Below are 14,871 nucleotides of genomic sequence, written 5' to 3' on the forward strand. Positions count from 1 at the left end.
GCCTGACCCTACATGGAAGCCGGCGTCCCTGCTCATGGCTGGGCTGGCGCGTGACTCGGCAGCTGGATCCAGCAGGACAAGGGCAACTGCCACTGTTCCACCAGGGACCTTCACCTCGCCTGGCCCCGCGTGGGGAGGAGGAGGAGGACCACGACGACAACGACAGCGAGGACAACTACAATGATGACAACGACAATGGGGGTGATGCACACCAGGGGCACCCCAAGAAGGTGCATGGAGTGTGCCAGGGTTGCCAGGAGGCTGCTCGGGCTGGGAATTTGTTGTCCTGCTGTCCCAGCCAAGCCGATGGCTTTTTTTAGCCACATGGGACGGGCAGAGCCTGCTCCGGGAGGAAAAACAGCCCTGTAGCTGGCAGCCCCCGGCGAAGGGGCTGGGGGAGCTGCGGCAGTCCTTGACGTCTGCTGGCTTTAACATTAACCAGAGCAGGAGCCGCGGGCCCGCAGTGCCGGGGGGGCCAGCCGCGGGCCGGGCTCCGGGGTGTCCGTGCTCCCGGCGCCCGGCCCGGGCTGCCGCAGCCCGCGGCCCCGGCCGGCCCTGCTCAGGGGCTGCCGGCCGCCGCCCCAGCTGCCCCCGGCTGCCCTTGCCCTGGCCCCGCGGCCGGAGCCGCCCAGTGACCGCAGCGCCGGCAGGACGGGGCCAGGCCAGCGCCGGGACGGTCCCCCGCGAGGAGGGGCCGAGGGCGGCCATGTGGCACAGGCCCAGGCAAGGCCCCACACAAGGGCACCGCTCCTGTGTCCCTGCACGGCCACCCCGGGGACACAGAGTGCCGGCAGGGTGGGCTGTGGGGACGGCACCTCAGCGGCGGACAGGTCCCCCAGGTCTGGGGCCCAGCCAGAGCATGAGGAGGACACGGCGTGGGCCAGTGTGTCTGCCCGTGGAGGGGCACCGAGGGGCTGACGGGGCCGTGTTCCCTCATGCTGCCCACAAATGCAACAGCCCCCAGCATCGCCCAGAGATGCTGGCCCGCAGGCTGGAGTGGGGGCTCTGTCCCCCCCTGTCAACCATCTGACCTCCTGGGGCTGCCAGCGTGGCCCTGCCTAGGCACTCCTGCCCGCAGCAGCTCTGGGTGCTGCTGACACCCAGCTGCCAGCCACCAAGCGTGCTACTGCGGTGACACCCACGGCCATGCTGCCCCTGAACCCCACAGAGCCACACGTCGCCTTGAGGTGCCCCTTGAATTACCCCAAAACTCCCCCACAAGGATCTCATAATGATGCCTGGGGCTGTGTGCACAGGCATTAGGTGTCCCCATAGCACCCCTGCCGCAGGGACCCCCAGGAAGGGCCCCCAGTGCGTGCTGCCCCCCAAAGCAGGCTCCCCAGTAGCCCCATGGTGCTGGAAGTCCCTCAGTGTGCTGGGGCTGAAACACTGGGTTCTGGGCAAGACCCTTTAGGGCCGGTGCCATCCCAGCACCGTGGGGGCAGAGACAGGCCCTGCAGCTCCCGCCCCAGCGGTGGGGGTGACTCCCCAGGCAGGAGCAGCCGCCCCCGGCCCTCGCTCGGCCGGGGCCCCCGGCGCGGGGCTGGGGCCGGGCCGGGGCGGGGCGGGGCGGGGCGGGCCGGCCCTTTGTTGTGCTGCGGGCGGAGCCCCCCGGAGCCGCCTCCGCGCCGCCCCGCGCCGCCGGGGGGAACACCCCGGAGCCGCCCCCGCCGCCTGCGGTTCCCGCCGCGCCTCGGAGCCGCCGAGCGGGTGAGCAGCGGGGGGCACCGGGCACGGGATGCGTGTGAGAGGAGCGAGTGTGCAAGGGCCGGGCTGCCCGCGGTGTGCGTGTGCGAGGGCCGGGCTCGGGCGTGTGCGCGGGCACAGAGGGTCCCCGAGGGACGGGTGCGGGGGGGCTGGGAGTGCGTGAATGTGAGAATGTGCGGGTGTGCTCGTGAGAGTGTGTGACTGTGTGTGTGACTGTGTGTGTGAGTGACAGCGTGTGTGCATCGCTGTGTGGCTGTGTGTGTGTGACAACGTGTGTGTGCATTGCTGTGTGGCTCTGTGATTGTGTGACAATGTGTGAGTGACAGTGTGTGTGCATCGTTGTGTGATTGTGTGACTGTGTGTGTGCATCGCTGTGTGTGCACCTGGGTGTGCCGGTGTGACTGAGCCGGTGGGTGTGCCTGTGTGTGTGCATGTGTCAGTGTGCACGTGTGTGTGTCTGTGTCTGTGTCTGCGTGTGCGGGGTGCAGGCACACCGGGCCGTTCCCACAGCCTGTTCCCAGGCCAGTGTTTGCCGCCCAGGGTGTGAGCACCCCGTGACCTGTCTGCGTGTGTTTACATGTGCCGGGTGTGCGTACAGCAGGCCGAGGGTGCGGAGGCACACACAGCGCTCGGGACAGCGTCACAGCTGCTCACGGGCAGGCATGTCAGAGCCTGCTCCGGACTCGGCCACGCGTATGTGCAGTGTGTCCCACAGGTGTGATGTGCCCTGACACCTGCGGGGTGCACGTGTCCTGTGTGTCCCAGACGTGTCGCCACAGCATCTGAGGATCTGCTGGTGCCCAGGCAGCCCCTGGTCTTTGGATGCAGGGAGGGTCAGCGTCCCATGGGCTTTTGGGTCATCCCTTGGGCGCTAGTGCCTGCTCCAACTGGGCCAGTGGCTGCTTAGGGGGCTGGCATCCCCTCTGACCCCAAAGAGACCAGGGCAAGGGTAGCGAGGGTGCCACAGGACCAGGGGTGCTGTGGGGCTGAGGAGACCTGTGCTGGTTTGGGCCCTGTGGAGTGAGGACTTGGCTGGGAAGGGGGCACCCATCCCTGAGCCTGGACCTCCGTTCCTGCACTCCAGGGAGCTGACATGCCGGTGCTCCGACTCCAGCACCTTGCTGCCCCCCAAGGGTGCTCACTGGCTGGGGTTCCTGCTGGCTCTTCCCTGCCCTGTGCCAGGGCTGCCCAGCAGGGAGTGGGGGCCCAGTGCAGCCCCCTGTGTATTCTGCAGTTCCCCAGGCAGGCAGTGCAGGGTGTGGGCAGGGGACAGGTGGACTGTGGGGACACCCTGTTGTCCTCAGAACTGACTCTGCCACCCTGCAGGAGAGATGGGAGCAATGAGACACGTGTGTGCTGTGGGGCAGCGTGGGGCTGGCTGTGTGCCACCACCCGTGCCCCAGCCAGCAAGTCCTGGCAGTAGGGTCTGAGCTCACCACGGTGGCCCAGAGAGGTGGGGACCAACCCAGCTTGGCCCCGTGGGAGGCCCTTGGCTCAGGCAGGGTGTCACAGCCGGTGCATGTGGAATGGGGGATGCTCCCGTGGGGAGCCCTGTCAGGCTATGGGGCCAGAGGCTGCCCCAGCCTCTCCCCGGAGCTGGCAGGACGCAGCAGAGCGCTCCAGCTGCGGCCGGGTATCCCTGCTCCAGGGAGACCTGCAGTCTGCGGGCAGCCGGCCCTGAGCAGCTGGGGCTGGAGCATCTGTGTGGCTGTGCAGGGCCCGCCGCCGCGCACTGCAGGTGTGCATGCGTGCGTGCTCACACTCCGTGCGTGTGCGTGCTCGGAGCAGGGACTGCCGGCTGCTGTCTGGCAGCTCCCAGCAGCCAGCTGAGCCGGGGGCGACTGTGTGAGCCCAGAAGGTGGGGAGAGCCCGGCTGTGTGGGCAGTGTGCGAGCCGGTCGCAGGTCCCTGAGCAGGGGCCGTGCTGGGGCAGGCTGCAGGGGAAGGTGGGAGCTGGTGGGCAGCAGCAGCAGCGGTGAAGCACACACAGCCCGTCCTGCTCTCTGCAGGCAGCAGCAGCGCCCAGTTCCATCACCACCTTCCCAGGCACCCACTGCCAGTGGGAATGGGGTGGCGGGCTCTGGCATGGGAATTTGGTGCAGAAACCACTGCCCCACCTGCCTGCTGACCTCAGGCCACGGGTTTTGGTGCTGCCCAAACACCCGGAGAGGTTTCCCCATTGCCGGCAGTGGGCAGGGAGGGTGGCACGGCCGCTGCAGTGGTGCGTGCCAATGCCTGCAGCAGAGCGTGGGGCACGCACGGGCCTGCTGGAGTGCAGAGCGGGGCAGGGTGCTGCGGTGCCCCCGGCACTGCCCCGCTGGCAGCTGCGTGGGCAGGACAGGAGACAAATGGGAGTTTGGCGTAAACAGCGCTGGCTGCCAGCAGCACTGGAGTGGCGCTTAAAGGCACAGGCTCTGGCCTGGTTCTGCTGCCGGCTCCTGCCCTCCCTCCCTGCCTCCTCTGCCCTCCTTTTCCTCTCTGCCTGCCCCTTCCCTTCCCTCCTGCACATGCCCTCCCTGCTCACCCCAGAGCAGCTGCCCTCCCTGCAGGGGCTCCCATCCTCGCTGCATGCCATCACATCCGGGTGCTGACACAACCCTACCACGGCCGTACACAGTGGCTGCCAGGTCCCTGGAGCCCCCCAAGATGCTGTGAGGTGGCGTGGGGCAGGGGGCCATGGCTGCAGGGCGAGTGCCTTCTCACACCCTGTTGAGGGTGACGTGCTCGGCTGGGTGAGTTGAGTGCCGTCTGTCTGTCCAACTTCCCGGGCAAAGGGTGCTGCTGATAAGGCTGGGGTGGAGCTGTGGGACTGTCCCAGGCCTGGGAAGGAACAGCAGGAGCAGCGGGAACAGGAAGGGAGCAAAGTCGATTTGGGGCAGAGGGGCAGCCCAGAGGCCCAGCACCGGACATCAGGTATGACCTGTGAGTGGGCACCGTCCAGCAGTGCCAGATGGGCAGAGTGTGGGAGTGTGGGCATGGCTGTTCCGGGAGTGTGGGCACACTTGTTCCGGGAGTGTGGGCACAGGCATCCACAGAGTGTGGACATGGCTGTCCCAGGATTGTGGGGAGCATTTCCCCTGGGCAGGGGCCTCCAGGTGGGTCCCACCATTGCAATCCAGGGCTGGGACTGACCAAGAAGGAAGATGGGAAGCTCTGTCCCACACCCCACACTGAGAGGGCAGCGCTGGGTCCCCTGGCCCCAGTGTGCTGCCTGGGGAATCCCCGGACCCCATCCCTCTGTCCCCCTGTCCCCGTTGCCATGACAATGTAAGGAGTTGTCATTAATAACAGTCGCGTGGGCACTGGTGGCTGGGTGGGCAATGCTCTGAAGGCTGTGGGGCTGTGAGCCCTCCCCACACCCCAGACAGGGACAGGGACAGAGCCTGCCGAGGGCCAGGCACAGGATCGTGCCCAGCACTACCTGCTCGGCAGGTCCCCTAGGACGGGCACAGGGGCTGGCAGGAATGTGTCACCTGCGCCGAGTGCTACCTGTGGGGACACCGGTGCCGGCCAGGTCTGCCCGTGGTGGGTGGGGCTTGCTCAGGCACCCCGTGGTACCCCATGGCTCCCGAGGGAGGGCAGGGAGCGCTGGGCTGTGCCGACCAGAGCCCCCAGCCCCAGCAGTGTGGCCGTGGGGCACAGCTGCAAAGGGCAGGGGGGCGGCTCTGGTAGCAGCCATGGGGCCGAGCTGTCCCCAGGACAGTAGGACACTCCCGGGACAGCTTTTCCGGGGACAGCAAGATATGCTCCCAGCCAGCCCCTCCTGGACCACCCCCGGGGTCCCGGCCCCACCGGCTTTCCCTGCCGCGGGGGTGGAGGAGCTCGCAGGGAATCCCTCGCTGCCGCTAGCGCCGGGGACAAAGCCCCGTTCCCTCCGGACCGTGACGGCCGCGGGGCGGGGGCTGGGGCCGGGTCCCGCCGGGGCGGCGTGGGGGCGGTACCGACGGGGAACTGCCCGCCCCCTCTTCCGAGCGGCCCACCCCGCCCGGGGCACCGGCGGGGCTGGGGGCTGAGCGGATCGGTGCGGCCGGGAACGGCTGGGTACGGCTCGGGAACAGATCAGTAAGGCCCGGGCGGGGCCGGTTCGGTCCGGCCGGGCGGGGCCGCGCCCGTGGCTGTACGCCCGGTGCTGAGGGGCGGAGCGGGGCGGGGGCCGCGCCGTGCCGTACCAAGCCGCTGAGCCCCTTCTCTCCCCGCAGGTCTGCAGCGCCCGGGCGGCTTCGCGGCCGCGGCGGAGCCCCGCGGCTCGGTCCGGGATGGCGGCGCGGCCGGTGCTGCCGGTCCTGGCGGCGCTGCTGCTCTCGGCGGTTCCGGAGCCTGTCCCGCGGGTTAGTCTGCCCTACGGTGAGTGTACGCTGGCCTTCGGTGGGTGAGGGTCCGCCGGCACCGGGGAGGGAGTCAGCCCCCGCCGAGGGTTCCGGCTGGCGTCTCCCCAGGGGCGGCGGAGCGTCGCGCGTCCCCCCGGGCTCTGTACACCGCGTGGAAACGCCGTGTGACAGCCCCGCCAGCTCCCCGGGACACGGGGAGCCCTCTGTCAATGGGACATGGAGCAGGGGCTGGGGCGGATTGCCGGGGGTGCTGCGGAGTGTAGGGCCGCGCAGTCCCCGTGCAGACCCGCACCGGGGGTGGCTGTGCCGGGGGCACCCGCGGCCACTTGAGCCCCGCGAGCAGGGCAGCGGTAGGGACCGTGTTCCGTACCAGATGGGGCGGGCTGAGCCGGCCGGGGGACTCTCCCCGTGGGCTCCCTTCCTGCTCAGTGTGTCACTGAGGTGGGGGGACAAGCCACAGCCCCTTTCTGTGCCGTGCTCAGCTCCGGACAGCTCTGAGCCCCTCTGTGGGCACTTGTCAGCTGCCTGGCCCGAGGGCTGGGGGCTGCGCTGGGCAGGGGCCAGGAAGGATATCCAGGAGGGTGCCAGGCCAGGCAGAACTGTAACAAGTGGGGGGACTGGCTGCAGCCCCCTCCTGCCCTGCAGAGCCCCTCAGCAGCTGGCACAGGCTGGGCGAGCTGTGGGCTGCGCTGCTCGGGCTCAGCCCTGGCAGCTGTGCTGTGCGGGGGAGCCACCCACGGCTGTGCTGCCAGAAGGTGGCTGGATCCAGCTGCTGCCGGCCAGCAAAGCCCATCCCGTCCTGTGCTGGGAGGGTGCCGTGGTTTGGGCAGCTGCGAGCGCTCCCTGGCCCAGCCTGCTGCAGCTCACTGGTGTAGATGTGGCCCCACCACATGCTCCCATGACCGCTGGCCGCGGCCGTGGTGGCTCCAGCAGATGTGGGACCTGCTGAGCTGGACAGGAGCATGGGACCCAGTGAGACAACCAGCTCGGCATCATGCCACGCTGTGCTGTGCCGTGTTGAGCCACGCTGCCTGGCTCTGCCTGCACAGACCGGTTCTGCCCCGTGCTCTGCACACCTGTGGGAGCTGTGGGGCTGCAGCCACGGGCAGTGCCTGGGGATCCCGGCCTGGACCCCTGCGAGGAGGGGGAGCTGGGCGGGGAGCATGGACCAGCGGCCGGTGTGTGTCCAGTGGTGGCTCCCATGGAGCTGGCCACGTGGGGCTGCGGTCGGTGGGAGGGAGGAGCAGGGAGCTGCTCCCCTGGGAGCACTGGATGTGCCTGCAGCAGGTTTGTCTGGAAGAAGCAGGTCTTGTCCTAACAGGTCCCTGGCAGCCACACCAGCAGTTAGCTCCCCGTGTCGGCACAGCTCTGCAAGGCACCGGGGCCCCGTTGCCCCTCTGCTGCCATGCCTACCTCAGGTGGCAGCACCCTGCCACTAGGTTGCAGGGCCCCTCACAGGAGGATGCCCTGGGGCATCAGCTTCCTCCTTTCTGCACCACTGTGGAGAGCTGGGCTCGTGCTGGGGCCAGCTGAGCCCCCCGGAGTGGGGGAGATGCTGCCCCATCTAGAGGCACCTGGGGTTTGTGGAGCATTGGGAGGTGAGAGCCATGGGGTCCAACCCCACAGCACCATTGCCCCACAGCTCCTTGATCCCTCACATTGGCTCTCACCAGGCAGGGCCTGGCAGGAGCTCTGGGGTTGTCCTGGTGGGGCTCTGGGAGCAGGCAGGGGGTTGGAGGAGGTCAAGGAGTCCCCAGAGGGTCAGGGAGTTGGCAGCATGAGTCAGCCCGACGTGTCCCGCTCACACAGCCAGGCCCATCTGATTCAGAGCGGCAGTAGGAGAGGAAGGGCTTCCGGGGCCAGGCCACCCACGCGGGACAGGACGGCATGGGACGGGACAGGACGGGTGCTTCCTGACTCAGCATGGACTCAGCATGGCCACTGGCCCGTGTCCGGCATGGGCTGAGCCCCGTGGGCCAGTGTGGGCAGCAGTGGGCTCAGCCCTGCACCCAGCACGGGGCTGAGCCCTGTGTCTGGCAGAGGCTGAGCCCTGCAGGCTGGGGCACAAGGATACTCCGAGCACTCATCTACCCCTGCCACTGCGGTGTGTCTGGCAGTGTGAGCAGAGCTGGATCTGGCCCTGGCTGCTCCGGGTGGGTGGCATGGTCAAGGTGCTGGGCAGAGGGGCCAGGAGCAGCCATGGTGCAGGGTCCTGGGGTCAGGTGCCAGCTGATGCCTGTCACTCTTGCCCCACAGACTCAGCTGAGAGAGTAGTGCGACGCTTTGAGGCACCTGGGGTGTCCAACTACACGGCCCTGCTGCTGAGCCCAGATGGTGGGACCCTCTACCTGGGGGCACGAGAGCTGCTCCTCACACTCAACACCAGCAACTTTCAGCCCAGCTCCCCAGTTCGCAGGGTGAGCCCAGGGGTGGGCTCGGTGGCCCTTGGGGAGGGAGGGGGCACCCAGCTGCACTGCAGAGGATCTGCTCCCCACCAGCATTTGGGTCTCTGTGAGCCATCATGCATTCAGGAGCAAGTGCCCCAGAGCAGGATGATTGAGGTGGGGAGGATGTGGTTGCTATGAACAAGCCCAAGGAGGGTGTGGGTTGGCCAGCCAGGGACAGGGAGGGCTCCCAGTCAGTGACTGTCCCTTCCCCACAGCTGCTGTGGAGTGCAGATGACGAGAAGAAGAGGCAGTGTGTGTTCAAGGGCAAGGACCCCCAGGTGAGCCCCATTGCCAGCAGGCATCAGGGGCAGTGGTGGGTGTGGGCAGTGCCCTGTGAAGGGGGGGTGTGGGTGAGACAACTGAGCCAAGGGCTGAGCTGGCTCCTCTGACCCCCACAGAGGGACTGTCACAATTACATCAAGCTGCTGCTGCAGCTGAACAGCACCCACCTGTACACCTGTGGGACCTGCGCCTTCAGCCCAGCCTGCGCCTACATCGTGAGTACAGGAACAGGGGCCCCTGCAGGTCTCCCCGTGCTGTCAGGGCCCTGCAGTGGGCTCCTTGGCGCTGGGACGAGTGCTGCTGGCTCACAGCCTCCTCCTGCTGCAGAACGTGCAGCACTTCAGCCTGGAGCGGGACGCATCAGGGAAGGTGGTGCTGGAGGACGGGAAGGGACGCTGCCCCTTTGACCCTGAGTACCGCTCCACAGCTGTCATGGTCGGTAAGGCACGACACCCTGGGACCCTCGCCCTTCCTCCCTGTGCCACCCTAGAGCCCGCAGCCCTCCCTTTGCCCTCCTCCCCGTGCCTCCCCTCCCTGCGTCTGCCTGGCCAAGCCGAGCCGAGGCCAGGCTATCTCAGGCCCCAGCAGGACGCAGGGCTGTGCTGGAGGCGCGTGGCGGGTCCCAGCAGGAACGTGTCTTTGGCAGACGGCGAACTCTACGCCGGGACTGTCAGCAACTTCCAGGGCAATGAGCCGACCATCTCCCGCAGCCAGGAGAGCCGCATCGCCCTCAAGACTGAGAACTCCCTCAACTGGCTGCAAGGTGAGTGCCAGGGCTGGCATAGCTGCTCAGGGTCCCTCTACCCTGCAGCGTGGGACGCAGGGGATGGGGCCAGTAGTGCTGAAGGTGCTTGTGTCCCCAGACCCAGCATTCGTGGGTTCAGCCTACCTGCGGGAGAGCCTCCCTGCCGGCAACCCTGAGGGTGACGACGACAAGGTCTACTTCTTCTTCAGTGAGACCGGGAAGGAGTTTGACTATTTTGAGAACACCATCGTCTCCCGCATCGCACGTGTGTGCAAGGTGGGCATAAGGCAGCAGGGGCATGTGGGGGCTGTGCCTGGGGCGTGACTCACTACTGGGGTGGGGGGATGTGGGGCCATCCTGCATATCTCCACCCCCTGGTGCCTGGACCCCCACTCTGTTCACTCGGTGTGTGTGGGGTGCCCTGTGGCCACAGCATCGCACCCTGACCCGCTGTGTCGTGCAGGGGGACCAGGGCGGCGAGCGCGTGCTGCAGCGGCGCTGGACAACCTTCCTGAAGGCACAACTGCTCTGCTCACACCCTGAGGATGGGTTCCCCTTCAACGTGCTGCAGGACATCTTTGTGCTCACCCCGGGTGAGCTGCGCTGGAGGGAGACGCTCTTCTATGGTGTCTTCACCTCGCAGTGGTGAGTGGTGGGGACCCAGGGCAGCACAGGAAGTTTGGCAGAGGCAGGCCCTGATCTTGTCACGGGCTCTGCCTGTCCTCACCAGGAACAAGGGCGGACTGGGCAGCTCGGCCGTCTGCGCCTTCCCCATGCGCAGCGTGCAGCGAGCCTTCGGCGGGCTCTACAAGGAGGTGAACCGCGAAACGCAGCAGTGGTACACGGACACCAGCCCCGTGCCGGAGCCCCGGCCAGGCATGGTAGGTGGCCCCTTGGCACCTGCCTGAGCACAGGATGCAGCACTGCCCTGTTGCTCTACTGGTCCCAATGGCTGCCACAGCATGGTACCCAGCCACTTCCCCAAGCCCTTCTGAGCCCCTTCCTTTCCCTGCAGTGCATCACCAGCCACACACGGCACCTGAAGATCAATTCATCGCTGCAGATGCCAGATCGGGTGCTGAACTTTATCAAGGACCACTTCCTGATGGACAGCCCGGTGCGCAGCCAGCCGCTGCTGCTGCAGAGCCACCGGCGCTACCAGCAGATCGGCGTGCACCGTGCGCCCGGCCTGCACGGCACCTATGACGTCCTCTTCCTGGGCACGGGTGGGTGCAGGCGGGCTGTGGCGGGGCAGGCTGTGTGCCCTGCACCCGGCCCTGCTCAGCACAGCCCCTCTGCTTGCATTGCAGACGACGGGCGGCTGCACAAGGCTGTGCGGGTGAACCACGGCGTGCACATCATTGAGGAGATCCGCCTCTTCCCTGATGGGCAGCCCATTCTCCAGCTGCTGCTGGACCAGGACCAGGCAGGAGCCAGGGCGAGGGGGGCACTGGGGGCTCAGCCTGCTTGGGGCAGGTCCTGTTTGTGGGCTGGGGGAGAGAGACCTGGGAAGGGAAGGGTGTGCAGGAGCCCACCCCACTGACCCCAGCGTGTCCCCTCCCGCAGGGCCTTGTCTACGCAGCCACCTACACAGCAGTGGCCCAGGTGCCCTTTGCCAACTGCAGCCTGTACCGCAGCTGTGGGGAATGTGTGCTGGCACGGGACCCCTTCTGCGCCTGGAGCCGGGGTGCCTGCCGCAGGGTCACCCCACATCCCCCGGCACACCCACAGTAAGTGCTGCACCCTTTGCCATCCCCCTCCACCCCACGGCACCCCACTGCCCTGCCCTCACTCTGTTCCCAGGCTCTGGGCACAGGACATCGAGGATGCCAACACGGAGCGGCTCTGCCAGCCGGCCAACGCCTCCCAGCCCCGTCCCCGCATCCTCCTACCCCCAGGTGAGCTCCCGCTGGTGCTGCTGTGAGTGCGTCGCAGGGGCTCCCCCACATCCCAGACCCCTGCTCCGCCACGCTCCCATCAGCAGCCCCTGCCCATGGCTGGGGTCCCCTCGCTGATGTTCCCATGGGTTCTGTCTGCAGCCTCCGGCTCCCCGTGCCAGCAGGTCCAGCTCCCTCCCAATGCAGTGCGGCCGCTGCCGTGCCGGCTGCTCTCCAACCTGGCCTCGCGGCGCTGGCTGCACAACGGGGCCCCTGTCAACGCCTCCTACCTGGTGCTGCCCGACGGGGCCCTCATTCTGGTGGGCAGCCCGGAGCGTGCAGGCACCTATGAGTGCTGGTCGCTGGAGGAGGGCTTCCGCAAGCTGATGGCCAGCTACTGCGTGGGCATGCAAGAGCCAGCCCTTGGGCCAGCAGACTCTGGCAGGAAGGTGGCTGCTGGCCGTGACGCCCTGGAGACGGTCAGCACATCACGGAGCACCTCAGCGGTGGGCAGTGCTGCAGCACGGCTGGACGGAAAGACCTACTGGACCGAGTTCCTGGTGATGTGTGTGCTCTTTGCTGCTGCCGTCCTCGTGCTGGCCTTCTTTGTGCTGCACCGGCACCGTGACGGCATGAAGGCCTTGCTGGAGCCTGGCGACCCCAGCAGGCACCAGAAGCCGCCCCGCAAGCCAGTGGAGAGCCTGCCCCTGAATGGCAGCAGCCTGCCCAGCACGGCTCCTGAGCACAAGGGCTACCAGGCCCTGCAGGACAACTACATTGTCAGTACCCCCGTGCATGAGCCCCCAGGACCCCCACGCACCTTCTCTGAGTCAGAGAAGAGGCCTCTCCACGTCCGTGACAGCTTTGTGGAGGTGTCTCCTGCCTGCCAAAGACCCCGGGTGCGCCTGGGCTCCGAGATCCAGGACTCGGTGGTGTGATGGGGATGAGAGCTGAGCCCTCACTCACGACTGCCTCTGCTCTGCTGAGCCTCGCTGGACCATGCACCACTGCCAAGGTCCGTGTTGTCTGTGTGTGCATGCCCAGAGCCTGGCACCCACCCTCTGCGGCAGCACCCACTAGCCACTGGGGCCTAGAGCCTGGCGGGCTCCCTGGCATCACCTCGGTACTTGTGGGTGTGAGGGGTGCCTCATGCCTTCCAGGGTCCAGCAGGACGGCTCCAGCCCAGCGTCCCTGCTGCAGGGATGGACACGGTTCCTAGCTCAGGCTGCTGGTGCCAGGCCCTGACCCCCTCTATGCAGAGGGCAGGAGGGGATGGCCGCAGACCCCTCGTGCCCCAACTCACTGTGACGTCCCGCTGGGGACCCAGGGCCACGCGTGCGGCTGGGCAGTGCCAGCCCCGCGGCATGTGCTGTGTGTCTGTGCTTGGTTCGTTTTTAATATGTGGAAAATGTGAATTGTGTCGGGGAAGGGGAGCTGGGAGCAGCTTTCCCTGCGCTGGGTGGGCAAGGACGCCCCCACGGCCCCACGTGCGTGTGCGGAAACGTCTCTTGTTTTTATATAAAGTCCTTCAGACACGTGTGTGCGGCAGGGCTCAGTGCCTTCCTGGGCCAGAACCATCCCAGCTGGCCCTGTGGAGAGCAGCCTCGTCTGACTCCCGCTGCAGTCAGAGGAAGATCTGCCCATGCCTTCAGAGGGAGCAGAGGACTGTGCTGGCCGTCAGCTCGTGTGCTTGGCTGAGCACTGGGCCAGGGCACGCGGGGCCCTGCAGGGACAGTGGCTGTGTCCCTGTGACCTACTGGCAGGCTGTGACTCGGGCAGCCCTGGGCTGTCCTGGGGCTGTGCCTGGAGGCCCGTGCCGTGGCAGTGTGGGGCAGGCAGAGCAGGGAGGCCCTGTGGCGGGGGAGCGCAAAGCGATGGGGTGATGCCATCCTGGCACCATGAGAAACAGGAGAAGCCAGAGGTGACCAGGATTAAGAAAATTTGGGGCCTGGGGCTGGGAAGGGGGCAGCCCCCAGCTGGAGAGAGGCTGTGACAGCCCCCTTCCCAGGACCACAGTGTTGTGCTGCATGTGGGACCCACTGCCCGTGCAGGGAGCATCAGGTCCTTGTCCCCATCCCACCCTGCTGTGGGCTGACCCTGAACACTTTGCCAGCAGGACCTGACTCCGTGGTGGTTGAGGGCGAGGCCTGGGATTGCAGCCAGTGCTGGTTTTGAGCCCTCACACAACTGGGAAGCACCAGCAGTGCCAGCACAGGGCTGGGGGAAGTGGTGAGCTCCGCAGAGAGATGGCGTGTCCAGGCAGGATTCCCCCGAGGGACCTGCACTGCCTTGCTCCCAGCTGGACCCGTGCACTGAACTTCCTGCACAGCCTGTTCTGGGACATCAAAAAAGCCACTGGAGGCGTTGGCTGGTGAGCTGCCAACAGACACAGCCCTGGGGCTGTGGGGGCACAGGCCTCGGCGGGCAGATACTGTCAGCACCGTGGGGCAGCGAGCTGGAAGGGCTGGCAGTGCCAGGAGCAGGAGCCACCGTGTGAGAAACGGCCACGCCAGAGCCCCGAGAGCCATCAGCTGCTTTGCCCCAGCACGGGGCTCTGCGGGGCCACCCAGGCCCCACACCAGTCCTGGCAGGGCTGCTGGCTGCAGGCCAGGGCAGAGAGGATCCCGAGCAAGGACAAAGGACCCTGCTGCTGCTGCTGCCCGCAGTGACGGTGCCACTCGCTGCCCAGGGCTGCCCTCAGTGCCCCAGCCTGAGCGCTGAGCTCCCTGTGCCGCCCAGAAGGATCCCAGTGTGGAGGAGGGAGGGAAGGAGGTGGCCCTGGAAAGGGCTGTCGTGGAGCAGGACATGGAACCCATCCCCTGGAGTGGTGGCTGGCGCGCAGGCAGAGAGGGCTGGCAGGAGCCCATGTCCCCAACACCCTGGTGGCACCCGTCCCACAGCCAGACAAAGGCAGCAAAGAGCAAGGGTGAAACCAGAGCCCTTTAATTGTGTCCTCACAGGGACTGGGGGAGGAAGAGGCCAGAGCAGCAGAGCAGCTGCTGTGCTGGAGCCAGAAAAGGGCAAAGACAGAAAGGGAGGAGGAGGAGGAGGAGTGCAGGCTCTGAACACAGCCGTGGGGGGACAGCTCTGCTCTGGGGTGGCACCTGTACAGTGACTCTTGGGTAACTGCTCAGAGAAAGCACCCCCTTTTGGGTTATTGCTTGTGAAAAATGATCCACTTTCTGGTTATTGCTCAGAGGATCCACGCTGAGGTATTGCTCCGAGAAATGGATCCATGTGGCAGCAGCCGGCTCCCAGAAATACAGGACAGGCAGGAGGAGGCTGGCAGGGGAGGCAGCTCCCTGCCTGCTGCTGGAAGGCACAAGGTAGGAATTGGTCCTGAGGGCAGAGAGGGGCTGTGCTGGTGCAGAGTGGCCCCAGGGAGGAGCACAGCTGCCCTTGGAATGCATAGGGATTCAAATTGTAGTGCTAGGACAGCAGAGGGGCCGCAGGAGAGGCAGATTCCTGGGACCCCCTGCTGCCAAG

At 66.9% G+C, this 14,871-nt stretch overlaps 1 protein-coding gene across 2 annotated transcripts; it reads left to right on the forward strand.

Annotated features, from left to right (window-relative positions):
- The first annotated feature begins 1,598 nt into the window (after positions 1–1,598).
- Positions 1,599–14,708, forward strand: SEMA4B (semaphorin 4B). Of its 2 annotated transcripts, XR_014616460.1 has the most exons (17): positions 1,599–1,710; positions 5,906–6,050; positions 8,291–8,451; positions 8,697–8,759; positions 8,880–8,978; positions 9,091–9,202; positions 9,410–9,526; positions 9,627–9,784; positions 9,972–10,153; positions 10,239–10,389; positions 10,524–10,734; positions 10,819–10,934; positions 11,075–11,238; positions 11,312–11,406; positions 11,548–12,400; positions 13,502–13,756; positions 14,583–14,708. XR_014616460.1 is itself a non-coding variant. In XM_084213921.1 (15 exons), the coding sequence occupies exons 2-15, from the start codon at positions 5,963–5,965 to the stop codon at positions 12,321–12,323; spliced, it is 2,493 nt and encodes an 830-aa protein (XP_084070047.1). In that variant the 5' UTR covers positions 1,599–1,710; positions 5,906–5,962; the 3' UTR covers positions 12,324–12,920. The 2 variants fall into 2 exon arrangements, 1 of the variants encoding a protein (XP_084070047.1); XM_084213921.1 differs by lacking the exons at positions 13,502–13,756; positions 14,583–14,708 and having other exon boundaries at positions 11,548–12,920.
- The last annotated feature ends 163 nt before the right edge of the window (positions 14,709–14,871 follow it).

The sequence above is a fragment of the Fringilla coelebs genome, assembly GCF_963513975.1.
Source record: "Fringilla coelebs genome assembly, chromosome: 12".
Taxonomy (NCBI): Eukaryota; Metazoa; Chordata; class Aves; order Passeriformes; family Fringillidae; genus Fringilla; species Fringilla coelebs.

What these genes read in the sequence shown, in the direction of transcription:
- SEMA4B (XM_084213921.1), top strand. Translation starts at nt 5,963, where the DNA reads ATGGCGGCGCGGCCGGTGCTGCCGGTCCTGGCGGCGCTGCTGCTCTCG. An exon ending in CTCCCTCAACTGGCTGCAAG is followed by an intron (nt 9,527 to 9,626) that starts GTGAGTGCCAGG and finishes TTGTGTCCCCAG; the next exon opens with ACCCAGCATTCGTGGGTTCA. An exon ending in CGGAGCCCCGGCCAGGCATG is followed by an intron (nt 10,390 to 10,523) that starts GTAGGTGGCCCC and finishes CTTTCCCTGCAG; the next exon opens with TGCATCACCAGCCACACACG.